This window comes from Vigna angularis, chromosome 3 (genome assembly GCF_016808095.1).
Source record: "Vigna angularis cultivar LongXiaoDou No.4 chromosome 3, ASM1680809v1, whole genome shotgun sequence".
In the NCBI taxonomy this organism is placed as follows: domain Eukaryota; kingdom Viridiplantae; phylum Streptophyta; class Magnoliopsida; order Fabales; family Fabaceae; genus Vigna; species Vigna angularis.
Genome location: NC_068972.1, coordinates 14,629,177 through 14,646,725, shown reverse-complemented (window position 1 = coordinate 14,646,725; position 17,549 = coordinate 14,629,177). Strand labels below are relative to the sequence as shown.

The following is a 17,549-nucleotide window of genomic DNA, read 5'->3' as shown; positions in this document are numbered from 1 at the left end:
ATAATTGTTTATTCAATAATATAGTTTAAATTCACTTAGAAGTAAAAAGTAAATAGATCCATGGATTCGAGTCTTAAGTATATAATTGTGTTAAATATCTGTAGTGTCTAAAAGACATATTTTACCAAAGTCATCAGTTTAAAAATCAATTAATGAAGTTTTAGTTAACAATGAGATAAAAGTGAACAGATATATGAATTCGAGTCTTTTTATATAATTGTGTTAAATATTTGTAGCCTCTAAGATACCCATTTTCCTTCAAAAATCCAGTTTAAAAATCAAAGTACGGTTTAGTTAAAGATTATATTTGGCTGATTTCAAGTTTTAAGCAACTCCAGTAGTTATGTAAACTTCTGATCAGTCCTAGTGCATTCCAACACAATCTTCAAATAAGTTATAGTAGTTAATTGAATGTTTACTGATTATAAATGTGAATAATACATGTAGAATAAGCCACAATATGGTCTTCCAAAATTCTCATTTCCAAGTAGTCTTTAAATAAAACTATATAACTAATCTTTGAAATATTGAATGTTTGTCAAGGTTCATATATTTTACTTAACGTCTAAGGAGAAATTTAAAAAGTTATTTAATATTTTAAGGATTATTTAACACGTTTTTCAATACTTAAGGATATTATCTTAAATAAAATAGAAACACTTCAAGAACTAAATTAATGGTTCTCTCTCTCCCTCTCCCTCTCTCTCTCTCTCTCTCTCTCTCTCTCTCACACACACACACACACAAAGGACAGTTCTCACCGTGCTACATGTTTCACACTAGTCACTAAATTGGGTAATAGATGGATAATGTAGTTTATTCCGAAATTGTGCTGAACTTTCATGAAAGTATGAAGTTCATCGTTCAAGCTCATCATTTCAAGATTCCTTTTTACGAAAAGCAGTTTCTCACTGCCTCTTTTTTTCAACACTTTTGTATTGAATTTGCATTATTTTTTTATATTTTTATATATTGTTCGCTTCCCTGACATTCTTTTGCCATGTGGTCGTCAGTACTGAAATCATTATATTTAGGAAATTCGAATTTGGAAGTTGAACTATTACGAAGGCACGGGCTCAGAAATGAAGAGATATCCGATAATTGAATAACCACAATATATAATGTCTTTCAACCCACAAGTCTCTTTCCATGAACAAGAGAATCCAAATAATGGAAAGGAAGCAATGTAGAGCACACATTTCGACAGTTCAGCTTTCCCAGAATCAAATAGTAATAACTACCTAGGAAATGAGAATAACTTTACCCAGGAGAAAGGAAAAAGAAACTGACAAAAGAAATTGCTCTTCACTGCAATCTCAAATCTTCGACTCAGTACTTCCAGTATGTAGAGCAAAATGCACAAATGATCACTCTGGTGTCATACCAAGAGAAAGATAAGGTTCTCGAATACAGTAATCACGTGGAAATTGATCCTTTCTAACTTTTTTAAACTGGCCCTTCTGTTTATATATTTAAAATATAAAAATCAATGCATATAGAAAAGGAAATGTGCCCAAATATGTCAGAGCTCCAAAATCACAAAGCTCCAAGACTCTTCATGTAATGTAACAGAAGTAGTTAATCTTTTGAGAAAAACTTCACTCACGATTGCACATACTTCACAGCACATCAAAGTACAAGGAAGCTCGTGTTGGGCTGTACATGTAAATTATTAATAAGCGTAGAAGAAAATTTTACAGAAGACAAGAAAAACAAGAACACTTTATTAAACAACTGCTGTATGCAATAATGAAAACCTAAACTATTAAAAAAAGAAAAAAAAAATTACTAGCTGTGTAACTACCCTATAAACGATTGGTGGATAAACACGTAAAAGCTTTGATTTATTTTGAGTCATCCTCCACCAGAGGATCGCAACTCCTCGAGAGCAACCTTGATCTCATTCTGCACCAATTCCAAGCGCTTGGAATACACTTCCAGCTCCAAAATCTGTTGCTTCCTCCACTTCTCATCCATCACCATTTCCCCAATGCCCAAATTCAATGAACTCAAAGCCATTGGCATTTGCATTTGCAAGGAATTCAATGGAAACCCTCCTCCAACTCCAAACCCTCTTCCCCCAAAACCAAAACCACTTCCAAATCCCATGCCACCACTCACCAACTCCTTCAACACCGGCGACACGCAACTCCTCACTGTCTCTTCAATCAAACCCTGTAAGCTATGCCTATGGTTACAATTTTCATTATCTTTGTTACTATTATTGTTACTATTGCCAATACAATTACTATCCTTATTCAACGCTGAACCGTCGTGGAACTCGCGCTTCTCCGGTCGAGACCGCGACCGCTTCCGCGACAGCGACGTCTTCGCCGAATGGCTGAAATTAGGGTTGGGAATAAGATTAGGGTTAGGGTTGATTTCGTCGTCGTCTTCGACGGGGCCGGTGATTGGAGCAGTGTTGCTCCAGATCCTCCGCGAGATTTCGAAGGTGGCTCTGTCGTGAGGGCTCTTGAAGGAGAATTCCTTGCCATCGTTGATTTTGGTGAGGACGTTGCGGTACTTCTTCTTCAGCCTTCGGAGCTTCTCGACGAGCTGGTTCTTGTTGAAACCGAGTTGAAGCTTCGACTTGATCTGGTCGTAGAACAAAGCAGTGTCGTTGTGGTGAGAGGATCCTCGCTGCGCCGTGTAGTCCAGAAACCCCTGCAAGAGCCCAATTTCGTCCTCGTCCGTCCACAGACGCTGGAACAATCGCCGCGAATCGTCCAGCGCCTTTTTCTCCTCGACTTGCTCCGTGCGCGGCCTCTTCGGCGAGGAATCGGCGACAACGATAGCCGTTGACGCGGTTCCGAGTGTTTGGGAGACGGCGGAAGCGGGGGCAGCCAGGGTTATGGCTGCGAGGACGGAGTGAGAGGGTTCCGTTTCTTCATCGTCTAAAACGTCGTCGTCTTCGTCATCCTCCTCTTCGTCTTCTTGGGTTTCGTCGTCGTCATCGAGATCTTCTTCAGGGAAAACGGTGTCGTTTAGATCGGATGCCATGGGCATTGGAGTTGAATTTGTTAGGCGAAGGGCGTAGTGGGTGCTTTCTTTCTTGCTTTCACGGGATTTCGTTGTTTTGTTTTTAAGGTATCACTGTTTTTTCACTCACTCCCTTCCAACAACAATTAGAATGAGAATCTCGGAGCTGGTTTATTAGGTACTCGACCAACCAACTTCCCCCACTTCATTTCCTTTATTGCATAATTTGATCCCTAAATTTTTTATTTCATATTTAACATATATGCATATGAATTTTATTATACTATATTCATGTACCAAACAATTCTAATATTTTTATATGTTCATATACGATTTTTAATTGTGATATATATATATATATATATATATATATATATATATATATATATATTTATATATATATATATATGGGTTTGCTAACGCGCGTACATATGTTTTTTAGTTGGTACATTTGGTACATTTTAGCAATGTGTACCGGGTTTTAGTAGACAAAAATACCCTTATATATCATGAATTCTAAGTTTTAAGGTTAAGGGTATTTTAATAATTTTCATTCTAAAAAAAAAAAGAAACTCCCATCCCAAACCCTTACTCACCCGTCTCATTCCTCCCAACCCTTTTCTCTTTCATCTCTCTCACTCCAACCTTTTCTCTGTCATCTCTACTGTAGTCCCAATTTAAAAAATCAGAAACACTTGCCGTTAAACAATTTGCCTTTATAAAGAGTTAAGTTATTGACATATTCACCTTCAGACAAAGGTTCATTCAAGATCTATATCTCTCTAATTTCATCATATGCATATGTTGAACCTCTCTAAAAAAACCCTCCAGGCCAATTACCAATTCCTTTCAATGTCATTACGCTTTTGAAAATTAGATAAAATTATATACAGCAAAAGTTATAAAATGAAAACTCGTTATAAAATCATTTTTTTGTAAGAAATTGTTTAACAACGAGTGTTTCTGATTTTTTCTAGGTCAATTACCAATTCCATTGATGTCCATTATGCTTGTGAAAATTAGATAAAATTAGATAAGATAAAAATTATAAAATGAAAACTCATTATAAAATCATTTTTTGTAAGAAATTGTTTAACAGCAAGTATTTCTGATTTTTTCCACGTCAATTACCAATTCCTTTATGCTTGTGAAAATTGGATAAAATCAGATAAGACAAAAATTATAAAATGAAAACTCATTATAAAATCATTTTTTTGTAAGATTGTTTAACCGTCAGCGTTTCTGATTTTTTTCAGTTGGGGCTATCACAGGATGACAGAGAAAATGTTGGAGTGAGAGATGAAAAAGAAATGGTTGAGAGGAATGAGGGACGTGAGCAAGGGTTTGGGAAATTATTAAAATACCTTTAACTTTAAAACTTAGAATCCATGATATATAAGGGTATTTTTGTCTACTAAAACCCGGTACACATTACTAAAATATGCGTTAAATTTGTCTCTTCCGTTAAATATCAAACAGAGTTAATACATTAATGATGTGGCACCAAATATTGACAACATTATTGATTTGTGAGTGATGACGTGTAAGTGCACATATGCGTTTCAGAGCTTCAGATTTGTACTTGAGGTCATCCTCGAGAGAGGAAAAGTGGTCGGAGAGCTCCTTCCTTCCAGAGGAGGGTGCAGCTGGTCATGAGAGAGGTTTGGCGCTGGAACTCGTCGAAGCTCGACTTAGTTTAGTGACCTTGAATTCTCAATAACTTAACCATGACTTCTATCAAATCATGTCTATGTTTCGGCCACTCCCTCTTACCGCTCCTGCCCTGCACTTTCAAGCAACACTATTCTTCGGCTTCACTTCCGAACCTCTTCTCCAACCTTATTCAAACAACACATCCCAAATTCCAAACCTATCCTCCGAGGAAACCACCTTAGCAGACAAACTCCACGCCGCCATCAAAGAACACAACCACAAATACCCCACACCAAACCCCAATGCCCCTCCCCTGCACCCAACTTTACCATCCCGACCTCTCCCTTGACTTCTTCGCGCTCTTCGCCGCTCACACACTCTCCCCCGCCATCGCCCGCCACGTCATCGAGAAATGCGGCGCTGTCCGCCACGACATCACCTTCCTCCAATCCCTCGCGTTCTTCAATTGGGCCATCGCCCTTGACGGATTTCCCCCCTTGCCAGAGCCCTACAACGAGATGTTCGACCTCGCTGGAAAGCTGAGACATTTTGACCTTACGTGGCACGTGATCAACCTCATGAAGACTCACGACATCGAAATCAGCGCTCACACGTTCGCCGTTCTCGTCCGCCGCTACGTGAGGGTCGGATTACCTGCGGAGGCGGTCCACGCTTTCAACGGCATGGAGGACTATGGCTGCAGTCCCGATAAGGTTGGGTTTTCAATTGTGATCAGTAGCTTCTGTAAAAAAAGAAGGGCAAACGAGGCTTAATCGTTTTTTGAGAGTCTCAAGCATAAGTTTGAGCTTAATGTTTTAGTTTAAACTAGTTTGGTTTATGGGTGGTGTCGTGCTGGTAACATATCTAAGGCTGAAGAGGTGTTTAATGATATAAAAGGCTGGTAACACATTAAACAAACCAAACAAAATTTAGTTAAAAAAAGAGAGACTAAATTCATGTATTTTTTAAGTTGAAAAACTAAATTATGTTAAAGTTACGAGGAGAGACTATTTCTAATTTTCACTGAAAGTAAAAGACCAAAAACATATTTAATCTTTTTTTAATTATTAGAATAGCACAAGTTTTAAAAAATTATAAAAATGGATAAGTTTGGTTAATATAATAGGACTTCATTGTGAAGAGATCAAATCAACTCAACACGACTTTTGATTCAGTAAAATGAAATTGTATTAATTTAATATGATTTCGTGTCAATTTAGTACAAATTTAGTTCTTTATAATTTATTTTAAATTTTTTAATTAAAATCATGTTAGTTTAACAATAATAAATTAAAGGTTTAATAACTTATTTTGTCCCTAGTTGTTAAATTTTTTCAATTAAGTCTCTCCTTTTAAAAGTGTGTTAAATTGATTCTTACTTAGTAAATTTTGCATCAATCTCGTCCCTTCCGTTTTAAATAGGCACAAACGTAGTTAACTTTTTTTTCTCTCTCCTCTGCTCTCTTTCTTTTTCTTTTGTCAGTGCTATCTTTTCATACTTTTGCAAATCCCAAACCTTTTCATTGCACCACTACCACTTATCACTACACTTCCTAGTTTTCTTTCTTTCACTCTTCAAAACTTCTCATATCTTATTCTTCAGTTTTCTTTTTAATCAGTCCTTATAAATATTCTCATAATTAATGTTTTTTTCTATAGTAAAAATGGTTGAAAATTTTATATCGGTTAAGAATAAAATTATTTGATAATCTAAATAATCGCAAATTTTATTTTATAACTCATTTATATAATATTGAGTTAAGTTTAAATATCTTTTAACATAGTATTACAGGAGTATTTATCATAATGAAATTAATGATATTAAAGTTTATTAGAATGAAATTGGTTATTAATTAAGTTTATTTTTACTTGTTATTTGGGATCACCCAGCTATGATATTAAACATTCTTTTTCATATTAAATATTTGACAACTTTATGTTTATTTTGTAGGATTTTTTTATATAAAAATTGTTTACAAAGTTTTATAAATTTTTTATGTTATCAAATTGTTTAAAAAATTTTATAAATTTTTTTCTCAATTCTTGTATTTTTTTTTAGTGAAACACCTTCACTCTCACTTTTCTTTCTGTAATTTTTCTCTCATTTTGAGTCTTCCAAATTCATCCCTATTAATTTTATAAAATAATATAAAACTTCTTCGTATATCAACAATATTATTTACATATAGAAACAAAACAAATGTATAATTAATTTAATTAAAAACGAAATATAGTTTTCATAAATAATATAAATATGAAAAATATATTCTTAACTAAAAAGGTAATCATACTACATAATCTATATCAATATTATAATTATAATTTGTTATCTTTTCCTACCTTTTAGTTCCTTTGTTATATACTAAAACTAATTGATCAAAGCTAAAAGATTTTTTTTTAATTATACTATCCTAAATTCATTTTGTTTTTTTATTTAGTTATATTATCTCAAATTAAACCGACATACACCAATATAATATAGTATTATTTCATTAAGATAAATCGTTTTAATTTTAGCTATAATTTTTCATATTTCTTAAAATTTATAATAATAATAAATATTGTTATTTTTATTTGATAACTAAGTGGAATAATGAAATAGCAAACTCAAGTATAATATTTAAAATTTTTTAATTTTAGTTGAACAATTTTAATCATGCATTTAATGACAAGACGTAGTATGAAGGTAGGTTGAAAAGTGATAAAAATGTGAAGGAATGTTTTTCTACATGATTTAGAAGGAATGTCTTGAATTACAACTTTTTTTGGTATTGCAAAAGTATGAAAAGAAAACACTGACAAAAGAAAGAGAAAAGTATGATGTGTTACATAAGAGCAGAGTAGAGAGAGAAAAAAATTAATGTTGTTTGTGCGTATTTAACAGAAGGGATGACGTTGACACAAAATTTACTAAGTAAGGATCAATTTGACACACTTTTAAAAGGAAGAACTTAATTGACAAAATTCCACAAAACTAAGGACAAAATAAGCTATTAAACCTAAATTAAATCTGTTTCATTTTGCATAACTTCTTCATAATAATTTCATATCAATTAAGCTTTAAGGATTTTCGTCTGTCTAAATGAATATAATGTTGTTATATTGTTGATATAACCAATAAAGGGATATCTTTATATCATTATACTTAGGTTGAATTTAGAGAAATTATCAATCTTATTTTATGGCTTGTAATATATATATATATATATATATATATATATATATATATTTTGAAACACATGTTATTGTAAATTAAGAGTTTACAAATCAAAAAAATTCTGTTTGACAAGATTAGTTAGATTATCTTTATCTATTATGCTGAAAAAGAAAAAAAGAAGTAAAAAATCCATGTGAATACACATGAGTTAAAAACTTCTTTAGTCCAATAAATTATCATGTATTGTCTCTTTACCAGGAAAGTTGATAATAAAACTATTAGTAGAAAAAATTAAAAATTAGTCAATCTTATTTTTAAAAATAAACCCATCATATAAATTAATATTTAAATATTTAGTAATTTTAATTAATACATCAACTGAATAATTACATATTTGTTTATTATCAACTCAGAATCATTTACAAAATTATTAAAATAATTAATCAAATTAAAAGTTCACTTTCCCTGTTATCCGATTAAGGAAATCAGTGTCGATTAGTCAAAATGTTTTAGTCTTTCTATAATAATAATTGTCAAATATATGATGAGATAAGAAGAAATAATTGGTCCTTACGTTTACTATTCCTCTAAGGAATCTACATTAAAATTGAAACCATTATTTTTCGGAACAACGAATTCTTATATTTATATAGCACTTGAACTCGGTTCTTGAGTTTAATACATTTTTAAAATTTGTTTTAGCAATAATGCATGCCTCCTTAGACTTAGGCCTTGTTCTTTTGAGTGAATTTGAGAGATTGAATTTGAGGGGATTTGAAGATAAATTTTTTTGTTGTTTATTTGAGTGAATTTGGAGGTAAATGAGAGTGAATTTGGAAATAAAATTTGTGAGAATTAGTATAGAATTGTATTGACATGACAAATTAAAAAAATTTATTTCCAAATTCACTCACATTTACCTTCAAATTCACTCAAATAAACGACAAAAAAATTTATCTTCAAATCCTCTAAAAAAAAAGACCTTAATCTCCCATGTTAGTTATGTGCCCACCCTTTCTCACTTCTCACCATATTTTGCAGGAAATGTGGGAAAACATCATCATAACTTGTCCCAAAAGTACTTTCCTTCGCTACTGGTCATTGTCTTTGGAAAAAGCTCTTACCGATTTTCATTTTTGTACTCTCTTTATATTTGTTCCTTAACCACTTGGACGTTAAAATCACTTGGTGGTCACCACCACCATTACACGCACATTCTATTACATGTATCAAATTTATAAAATACCTTTTACAATTCTATTTGTTTCCGTTATTTCTTCCTTTAATGAACTATATATTATTAATCACGTAATTTTTCTACAGTATTCTTATCACGCATTTTATTGGTTATGTAGGCAGAAAAACAAAAGATAAGTGGTGTAATTGAAAAATAAATGTCAAATAAGGAAAAGAAAAATAAGGAAACTGAAAGAGAAAGTCAGTACATATTTTTAGTTATAACTTTTTATTATATGTTTTCGTAAAAATATGCAGAAATTCTAAAAGGAACTAATTGAACTAAGTTTACAGAAATAACATAAGTTCTATTTAGGTAAATTGTTTGGTTTCGTTAACAACCTTAAAAGAAAAAGCTTGTCAAACTCATCATGTGTTTTTTCAGCTGAATTCGGATTATGCGGATGAGAATATACAGAAAGATATTTCTCCTCTTATTAGTGTGGATGTTATAGGCATTCATTCTATTGATAGTAAATCCACATATGCCATGAACGAACCAACGGCTACATTGATACTCTAATATGCGGAAAAAGGAAGTGTGGTGTCTCAAAAATGCTTTCTCCGTTGGTTTCTTGGTTCTTGTCTCCTTCCTCCTCCTCTTCCTCTTCCGAAGAAGAAGAAAACCTTGACATTAACACTCATGATCACACTAAGCATCAAAACCACCAAAACTTCAATACACAAGATGATGATAATGACCAATATCTTAGCTCATGCGATGTGGATGAAATCATTCCCGTTGCTCTTGCCGTTCCCAGTGCCACCCCTGCCGTGACGGTGGCCTTTCCGGCCGACGATGTCAGAAGCACGGTTCCCGGCACCACCGCCACTGCCACCACATTTGTAACACGCTCAAAAGGGCAGTGCTCCAACAAGTATTCGGGCATTGTGAGACAATATCAGAGACTGTGGACGAAGCAGGACGAGAAGGAACTGCTAAAGGGATACCTTGATTACATTAAGCAGCATGGGAGGACAACCACCACCCTCCAAAACGACGTAGCCTCGTTGTATGATCACGTGAGGCCCAAACTGAACGTCGATTTCAACAAGAATCAGCTTGTTGAGAAGCTGCGTAGACTAAAGAGGAAGCACAAGTTGGCTTTGAACAAAGGCACGGACAAGGAAGTTCCCTTTAGGAACCCCCAGGAACAGGCCATTTTCGAAATTTCAAACAAGATTTGGGGCAATGACACTGATATCCTATTAGACCAAGAGTCTTTGGATGGTGATGCGTCGGGACGCACTCCTGAAAGTCGTTACCTTGGGGGCAACGTTAAGGTGAAGGTTGATCAACTTGACAACAGTGATGAAATAGACGAGAGAGTGCCAAAGCGGTTGCGGTTAGATGATGCAGAAGATGTGAACAGAACAAATGAACATAACAATAGTGGCAGCCTGCAGGTCTTCATTGAGGAGACCATGAGGTCCTGTTTCTCCCCATTGCTGAAGGAAATGTTGGATGAAGTAAACCAAGAGCCACCTCCTGGGTTGGTGCCAATCCCATTGCCGCTATTTCCTGAGGAAGTAGACCATGAGCAATGGAGAAAACGAGGGATTTTAGAGCTGGAGGTGTATTTGAAGAGGTTGGAGTTGTTGCAGGATCAGATCAAGGCTAGATTGGAGGAATTGCGATCTAGACGGGAGGTGTATGATAAAACTTCTCCAGGATGTGCAGACACAGCTTGTGCTTTATCCAACACCAACAACTTCAACGAATAGTAATATCTCTATCAATTCTGTAATGTTTGTGGTAAACAAGAAATTTAATTATATGTATCTTGGAATATATGGATGACAACCTTAGGTTCTTGTTCATGATAAGTTGTCATTTGTATATTCAGTGCATTATAAGCCCAATCGCCTCGTCATATGGTTTGAACAACCTTTACCTCCTCCTACGCAACTCTCCAATAATTAAATATGTCATTCATGAAGCTAACATATCTATAATCATTTGCAGCGTCTTAAGCAAACAGATCATTCATAAATTTAACATATAAATGGCCATCTGCAATGCCTTAAGCAAACAGAATGAATGAACTAATGAATGCCTTCATAAAGTTATGTAAACTTTGTATTTCTTGAATTTATGAATGTAGTTATAGTAAGAAATTGAATTTTTCCTGAACAAATGCATCTTGTGTTCACTTTTAATTAGAAACTAAAGCAAATCAGTACAGAGTAAACTTCTCTTTTGTCTTCTCAAATACTTGTTCTGCAATAACAGCACCGCTACCATCGGCTTTTTTTATCTCTAACTGGGCCTTCTGATAGAAACCCGTTCCCCTCAGTGCATCGGCAATGAAATCATCAAATCCAATTGCTATTGCAGCTTCTGCTTTAGCTCCGTAAACCAATCTCTGTTCGATGCGAACAGAATGAACAATGCGATCATTTTAATAAAAACTACGGAAACATGTGGTGAGAGGAAAATATGAATGATGTAGCTGGCTCACCTTAATTCTTGAAAGATGAATAGCACCAAAGCACATTGGACAGGGCTCACAAGAAGCATAGATTTCACAGTCAGCAAGTTCAATTTGATTCAGCTTTTGACAAGCCTACAGATGACAGCCAATTATATAACAGGAGGTCCTAAATGACGTATATTAAGAACATAAGTAGGCAAGTGATATGGAGTTTGTTTGGAGGAAAATTCTTCACGAACACTTTGGGGAGAGAAAACTAAGAGGAAAAAAAATGAAATTAATTTACCACAAGCCAAAATTAACTTATGCATAAGTTAAAAAACAGATTTTGGAGAAGCCAACAGGAAATAACTTAAAAAATTAGTTCATGCATAAACTAATTTTTCACTTATGGAGAAGTTGACATCATTTTCTTTCAAATTTTTCTCTCTCCTAAGTGTTAATAAAAAAATGTTTCCATACAGACTCTTGTTCGAGGAATTAAAAAGTGGTACCGGATATAAAATAATCAAATCCCTTACACACATAACAGACTATATATATATGTGTGTGTGTGTGTATGTATACCGTGATGAAGGGAGTCAAGTGACCTGCTTTTAAAGTTACAGCAAACAATGTAAACTCTAAGCAACTTGAACTCACACAACCTCTTCAAGGTATCAATAGGTGTTTTGCAAAACTTCCAGAATTTGAGATTCAAGTATGTCAGAGACAGCTAGAGCAAATAATAGATTATTGTAATATAACATTAAAGAATGCTCAAACTACAAGTTATTTGTTTTGGTACTTCTATTGGGAAAGAAAAGGAAAACACTTATAACTTTCTCTTGTTTAACACGCCAGGTTATACACATCCAGCAACATGATGCCTGTTTGAACAACTTTTTGCCACACTTCATGAACGTAGGAATAGTACAATCAACCCCTCACTTAATCCGTCCCCATATTGGAAGCCAAATGGTAGATTAGAATATCAAGGTTACAATTCCCAGATATCTATTCCATCCACTACTCTTGATTCATGCTATAGACCTCAGATTTCAAAAATCAAGAAAATTTTAAATGGAAAGAATAAGAAACCTCTCTTATAGCAGTAACCTCAGCATGGGCAGTTGGATCAGTGTTTCTTAAAACCATGTTATGACAGCTTACAACTATTTCATCTTTCCGAACAACAACAGCACCAAAAGGGCCTCCATCGCCACATTCAACTCCCTTATATGCTTCTTCAACTGCCTTTGTTAGGAACTTGTGGTCTCTATCCTGCACAGCTGGTATACCGAGAGAAAATAATGTTTAGAAAAAAAAAAGAACTGAAGGGAGCTGGGGAGTAGCAACAGAAATAGTTTCATACCTTCTTGATGACCAGGAAATGCAGAAGCAACAGAAATAGTTTCATCTTTGACTTCCAAAACTATAATAAAAAAGGCAGTATCAAACACTCAGATCCTTCCATATAGAAGCAAAATCAACAAAGAGCGTTATTATACTAAAATCTTAATGTTCAATAAGAAAAATGGACTTTACAACCGACAGCTACTGAAGAAAAAGGCGAGGTAGAAAACTGATTTGGAAAAAAAAAATACTCATTTGTTTAGATATTATTAAAGCACACATACAAGTGAGAAGCCCGTGACTCCTCCTGAGTAGCTAATTCTGTGTATACTTCAAAAATTACAAATTAACAACGAGACTTGGGTCAATTTTTTAGTAACACTTGAGCTTATACATACACCCCACCTCTTGTATTAACTGAATTGAACACGTTTGAAATTTGGATTAGAAAAATTGGATTGTGTTTTGCCTTTGAAATTGGTTAAGTCCTGTTCCTGGCTCATAGATTATAGAAAGCAGCTTCCTTGACTAATGTAAACACTTAATCTGGTTTTATGTTATCCCGAATGAAAGGAGGATCTGTTTTTGAATTACTAAGCATGATAAGGGAAACAGAGATAGAAGCAAAAGCTTATAATCATGAAGAATCTTACCATTGGCAGTGGCATTAGAAGCAGAAGTAGAGTCGTCCATGATGGTAAGGGGATCTGAGGAAGAGAAGAAGAAAAGGAGGGAAGAAAGAAAAAGGAAGAGAAGAGAAGACCCAGAGAAAGGAAAGGACTAAAAAGTTAGTTTTATCATCCCATCTGTTTTGGGAGTCACCCAACTAAAACCTTACACGCAATCCAAATTTGCTTCACTAGATCACCATTTTACACTTCTTTCCTACTTTTTTCTTTTTTTTTTCATTTCCTTTCTGTAAATTTAGTTTTTCTTACTATCTTCCATTTTTTTTCTTATAATTATTTTCTTTATATTACAAAACGATCAATTTGTTTTCTATTTATTACGGTTTTTACATACTTATACAGGAAACAGACGAGCTAAATATAAAAAAAAAGTTAGTTTTAGTTTTTTTCATACAAATATTTAGAAATAGGAACGAAATTAAGAAAAACGTGATACATTTGTAATTCAATTTAAATAAAAAATGACACGGGGAAATGAAAAACATAATGAATATACTGGCTGATAAAAAGAAAAACACACACGTTAATAACTATTCATAGACCAATCAGAATGATAAATAATTATCTTTTATTTCTTTTATTTTAAATTAAATTTTAAAATTATTAAAATATTTTAAATTTAAAATTAATTTTTTTAATAGAAACTTTTATGTAACCTAAGATTTGGAGTATACTAACTAAAAAAATCCCTTACATAAATTAACAAATTCCATATATATATATATATATATATATATATATAATACCTTATTTTTAAAATTTTAGACTGATATTGATAGGTTAGTTTTTTTTTTTGCTTTTTCTTATTATATAACAAAAGTCAAATATTATTGAATGGACGGCCTTAATTCTTGCAAACAGAAGATCGGAAGTTATGTAATGTAAAAAGCAAGCAGAAAACACTGAAAACAAAACATCAGGTGAACTAAGCAACTAGTTTCCGTAAACAACGGATTCAACAAAAAAAAAAAATATACTAACGTGATTGTTTTCACTTCTTCAAGAATTCAACAAAACAAAAGCAATGAGAAATCGTCAAAGGTACTTGGTTCAATTTTATTTTTTAAAAAGTTAAAAAATTATATAATTTATTTCCCTTTGTTTGTAATTTTATACATAAATTTTAAACAATTTAAATTTATGTTATTATATATATTTTAATTATAGGTTTAATACATCATTTGGTCCCTATGGGGTTTGGTTCAATCTGATCTTACCTTTTGAAAAAGTTCAGTAAAACCCTATATTTCGTTTAAAAATGTTCAATAAGGTCCTCTGCAGATACCACTGTGACCAAACTTGAGTGAGGTGTTTTGTTTGATGATTAAGTAGCAATTAGCTGGTGGAAATATTTTAAAAATAATTAAATGAAGTAAGATAGGTGGTAGGTTTAAGTCTGGGTTAAAGAAAATTATCCTTGTTTAAGACTGATTTCGTCATTTTTGGGTTCAACATTGTGCTACAAGTGGTGTTGTAATGAGGATTGGTTGCTGATTCCTTGAAACCCTAAGGTGATGGAAAAAGTGAGAGAGGAGATAGATTCAGTGAGAGGAAATAAGAGTAGAGTGATTGCAGAATCAGATATAGTTAACCTTCCCTACATGCGAAACATAGTGAAAGAAACCTTAAGGCTTCATCCGACAACGCCGATGATTGGAAGAGAGTCATCGGAGAAGATGAAGGTTTGTGGGTATGAGATTGGAGAAAAGACTTGGTTGCTTGTGAACTTGTGGTCGATGGGAAGAGACCCTAAGGTTTGGGAAGAGCTTCTTGAGTTTAGGCCAAAGAGGTTTATGGGGGAGGAGAAGGAGTTTGATTTAAAGGACAGAACTTTGAACTGATGCCGTTTGGGACAGGGAGAAGGGTGTGTCCCGTGCTTCACTTGCACTTCAGGTTGTGACCTCCAACCTTGCTGCTATGGTTCAATGTTTTGATTGGAACATGATAATTTTTTTAACCAGACTTAAACCTATCACCTATCTTACATCATTTAATTTTTTAAAAAATATTTTTACCACCTCACTTTACTTCACATTATCACGTAATCATCAAACAAAACAGCTCATTCAGGTTTGGCCATGGTAACATATCACACTTTTTCAAAAGGTAGGATCCGTTTGAACCAAAGCCCCAAAAGTAGGAAGCAAATGATGTATTAAACCTTAATTATATTTAATGTCTCTCGTGAATTTAAGTATATTTAATTCAATTTTTATGAATTCTTTTTATCAAAACGAAAACAATACTATTACTTTTAGATTATTAAATATTATAATAATTTTCTATTGTGTGTGTTTTAAAAATTGACCTTGAATTGAAAAGAGCAACTTAGGCATGGCGAATTGGTGTCATGATCGAAAAAGATTTGCTTAAAATGGAAATATAAAATTAAGTGATTTTGAAATGTTGTTGGTTGTGTTTGTGCTTTGCTTTACAAGGGAAACTGGAGTGGAAGAGGGGGCATCCACCATGAATACAAAAATTATCTATTCTTTACAACTTCGTTTTAGTAATTTACACATCTTTTCTCATCTATTTATATTTTTTTCCTTACACTCCTTACCACACTTCTTTGAACTAGTAGCATAACTTGAAGAAACCAAATGTTACAAGTTTTCTTGAAAATGGTTATAGTAAGAAACTGAAGTTTTATTGAAATTTAACTCACCCTTGTAACTTAAACATGAATATAGTAACTGTAATTAAAGTTTTATTGAACAACTGTAACTTGCGTTCATACTTGATGACATGATTAAGCAACTGAGGGCGTAACAAACTTGTGTTTGGTATTCTCAAATACTTGTTCCGCAATTACAGCAACACTACCTTCAGCCTTTTTGATCTCCATGTTCACCTTCTCATAAAAGCTACTGTGCTTCATTGCATCAGCACTGTTACTCCCAACTCCAAGAGCCACGGCAACTTCTGCTCTAGCTGCATAAACCACTCTCTGTACCAGTGTGAGCAGAATAAGTGTTGTGACCAATTTCATACAAACTAGACAAACATTTGGTGAAGGGAAAATATGAGTAGTGTGGCGAGGTCACCTTGAATTTGGAAAAAAGAATTGCACCATAGCACATTGGACAAGGCTCACAAGAAGCATAAATCTCACAGTCAGCAAGTTCAACTTGATTCAGCTTTCGACAAGCCTTCACATGATATCATAAGATCCAAAATGGGTTAATTATATATTTTGTTTAATGGGCAAATGTTAGATTTTGTTAACTGAACCGATCTATCCCTCCCTTCCACTTTCTTTACTGTAAGCAAACCTTATATTTCTAAGTAGAAAAGCTAATATGGTTTGAGAAATCAAGCAGCAAAATACATATTGTAGATGCATGATGCCCTTTTAACAGTGAAATTCAAGACGGAAACTATAACAATTGTTAACTAAACCTCTCTTATAGCAGTAATCTCAGCATGAGCACTGGGATCAGTGTTTCTTAGAACCATGTTATGACAGCTTGCAACTATTTCATCATCTCGAACAATAACCGCGCCGAATGGACGACCATCGCCACTTTCAACTGCTTTATATGCTTCTTCAATTGCTATTGTTAGGAACTTGTTTTCTCTATCCTCTGCAGCAGCATGTTATAAGAAGACAGTGTTAACTCCAATTACATAATCAAGTGTTTCACATCATGGGACAAATTTAATGCATAACATAATCAAATCACGATCGTTTTTCCTCCATATAGTGTGTAAGTGACAATTTAACATTACATAATTGAACACACTAGCATTAACAGAAGAGGGAAAAAATTGCACAAGTGAAACAGAACTACAAGAAATTATAATTATGAATGATTTTACCACTAGAAGCAGTAGCAACATCCTCCATCACGGTATTAGGATTAGATGAGAAAGATGACAAGGAAAATTGAGAGCGATCGTAGAAATCGTATAGAAGAAAAGAAACGCAGAGAAACTAGACCTAGATTTTCGCTTGGAAATGCATAGTTATCAATGACTTGTGTATCAACGATTCTAATATATTTGTGGTATACTTACCCCAGAACTTAAAATATTTAAATTGGTGCTTTTTAATAATATTTG

General features: G+C 33.6%; 4 protein-coding genes across 4 annotated transcripts; 1 reads left to right on the top strand and 3 right to left on the bottom strand.

Moving 5' to 3' along the window:
* Window positions 1-1,565: 1,565 nt before the first annotated feature.
* On the bottom strand, window positions 1,566-3,194 carry LOC108344702 (probable transcription factor At3g04930). Its single transcript, XM_017583158.2, has one exon. The coding sequence runs from the start codon at window positions 3,004-3,006 to the stop codon at window positions 1,855-1,857; it is 1,152 nt and encodes a 383-aa protein (XP_017438647.1). The 5' UTR covers window positions 3,007-3,194; the 3' UTR covers window positions 1,566-1,854.
* Window positions 3,195-9,580: 6,386 nt separating this feature from the next.
* Window positions 9,581-10,750, top strand: LOC108344158 (probable transcription factor At5g28040). The gene has a single exon (XM_017582624.1). The coding sequence runs from the start codon at window positions 9,581-9,583 to the stop codon at window positions 10,748-10,750; it is 1,170 nt and encodes a 389-aa protein (XP_017438113.1).
* A 329-nt stretch (window positions 10,751-11,079) lies between these two features.
* LOC108346113 (guanosine deaminase-like) lies at window positions 11,080-13,612 on the bottom strand. The gene is made up of 5 exons (XM_017585097.2): window positions 13,449-13,612; window positions 12,815-12,874; window positions 12,541-12,731; window positions 11,488-11,592; window positions 11,080-11,391 (listed from the first exon to the last, which is right to left on the bottom strand). Exons 1-5 carry the CDS (start codon window positions 13,486-13,488, stop codon window positions 11,203-11,205), a joined length of 585 nt encoding a protein of 194 aa, XP_017440586.1. The 5' UTR covers window positions 13,489-13,612; the 3' UTR covers window positions 11,080-11,202.
* Window positions 13,613-16,174: 2,562 nt separating this feature from the next.
* Window positions 16,175-17,478, bottom strand: LOC108345103 (guanosine deaminase-like). The gene is made up of 4 exons (XM_017583675.2): window positions 17,307-17,478; window positions 16,887-17,071; window positions 16,532-16,636; window positions 16,175-16,434 (listed from the first exon to the last, which is right to left on the bottom strand). The coding sequence occupies exons 1-4, from the start codon at window positions 17,332-17,334 to the stop codon at window positions 16,237-16,239; spliced, it is 516 nt and encodes a 171-aa protein (XP_017439164.1). The 5' UTR covers window positions 17,335-17,478; the 3' UTR covers window positions 16,175-16,236.
* Between the last annotated feature and the right edge of the window lie 71 nt (window positions 17,479-17,549).

What these genes read in the sequence shown, in the direction of transcription:
- LOC108344702 (XM_017583158.2), bottom strand. Translation starts at nt 3,006, where the DNA reads ATGCCCATGGCATCCGATCTAAACGACACCGTTTTCCCTGAAGAAGAT.
- LOC108344158 (XM_017582624.1), top strand. Translation starts at nt 9,581, where the DNA reads ATGCTTTCTCCGTTGGTTTCTTGGTTCTTGTCTCCTTCCTCCTCCTCT.
- LOC108346113 (XM_017585097.2), bottom strand. Translation starts at nt 13,488, where the DNA reads ATGGACGACTCTACTTCTGCTTCTAATGCCACTGCCAATG. An exon ending in AGGTTACTGCTATAAGAGAG is followed by an intron (nt 11,593 to 12,540) that starts GTTTCTTATTCT and finishes TGTCATCTGTAG; the next exon opens with GCTTGTCAAAAGCTGAATCA. An exon ending in TTCATCTTTCAAGAATTAAG is followed by an intron (nt 11,392 to 11,487) that starts GTGAGCCAGCTA and finishes CGCATCGAACAG; the next exon opens with AGATTGGTTTACGGAGCTAA.
- LOC108345103 (XM_017583675.2), bottom strand. Translation starts at nt 17,334, where the DNA reads ATGGAGGATGTTGCTACTGCTTCTAGTG. An exon ending in AGATTACTGCTATAAGAGAG is followed by an intron (nt 16,637 to 16,886) that starts GTTTAGTTAACA and finishes TATCATGTGAAG; the next exon opens with GCTTGTCGAAAGCTGAATCA. An exon ending in TTCTTTTTTCCAAATTCAAG is followed by an intron (nt 16,435 to 16,531) that starts GTGACCTCGCCA and finishes ACACTGGTACAG; the next exon opens with AGAGTGGTTTATGCAGCTAG.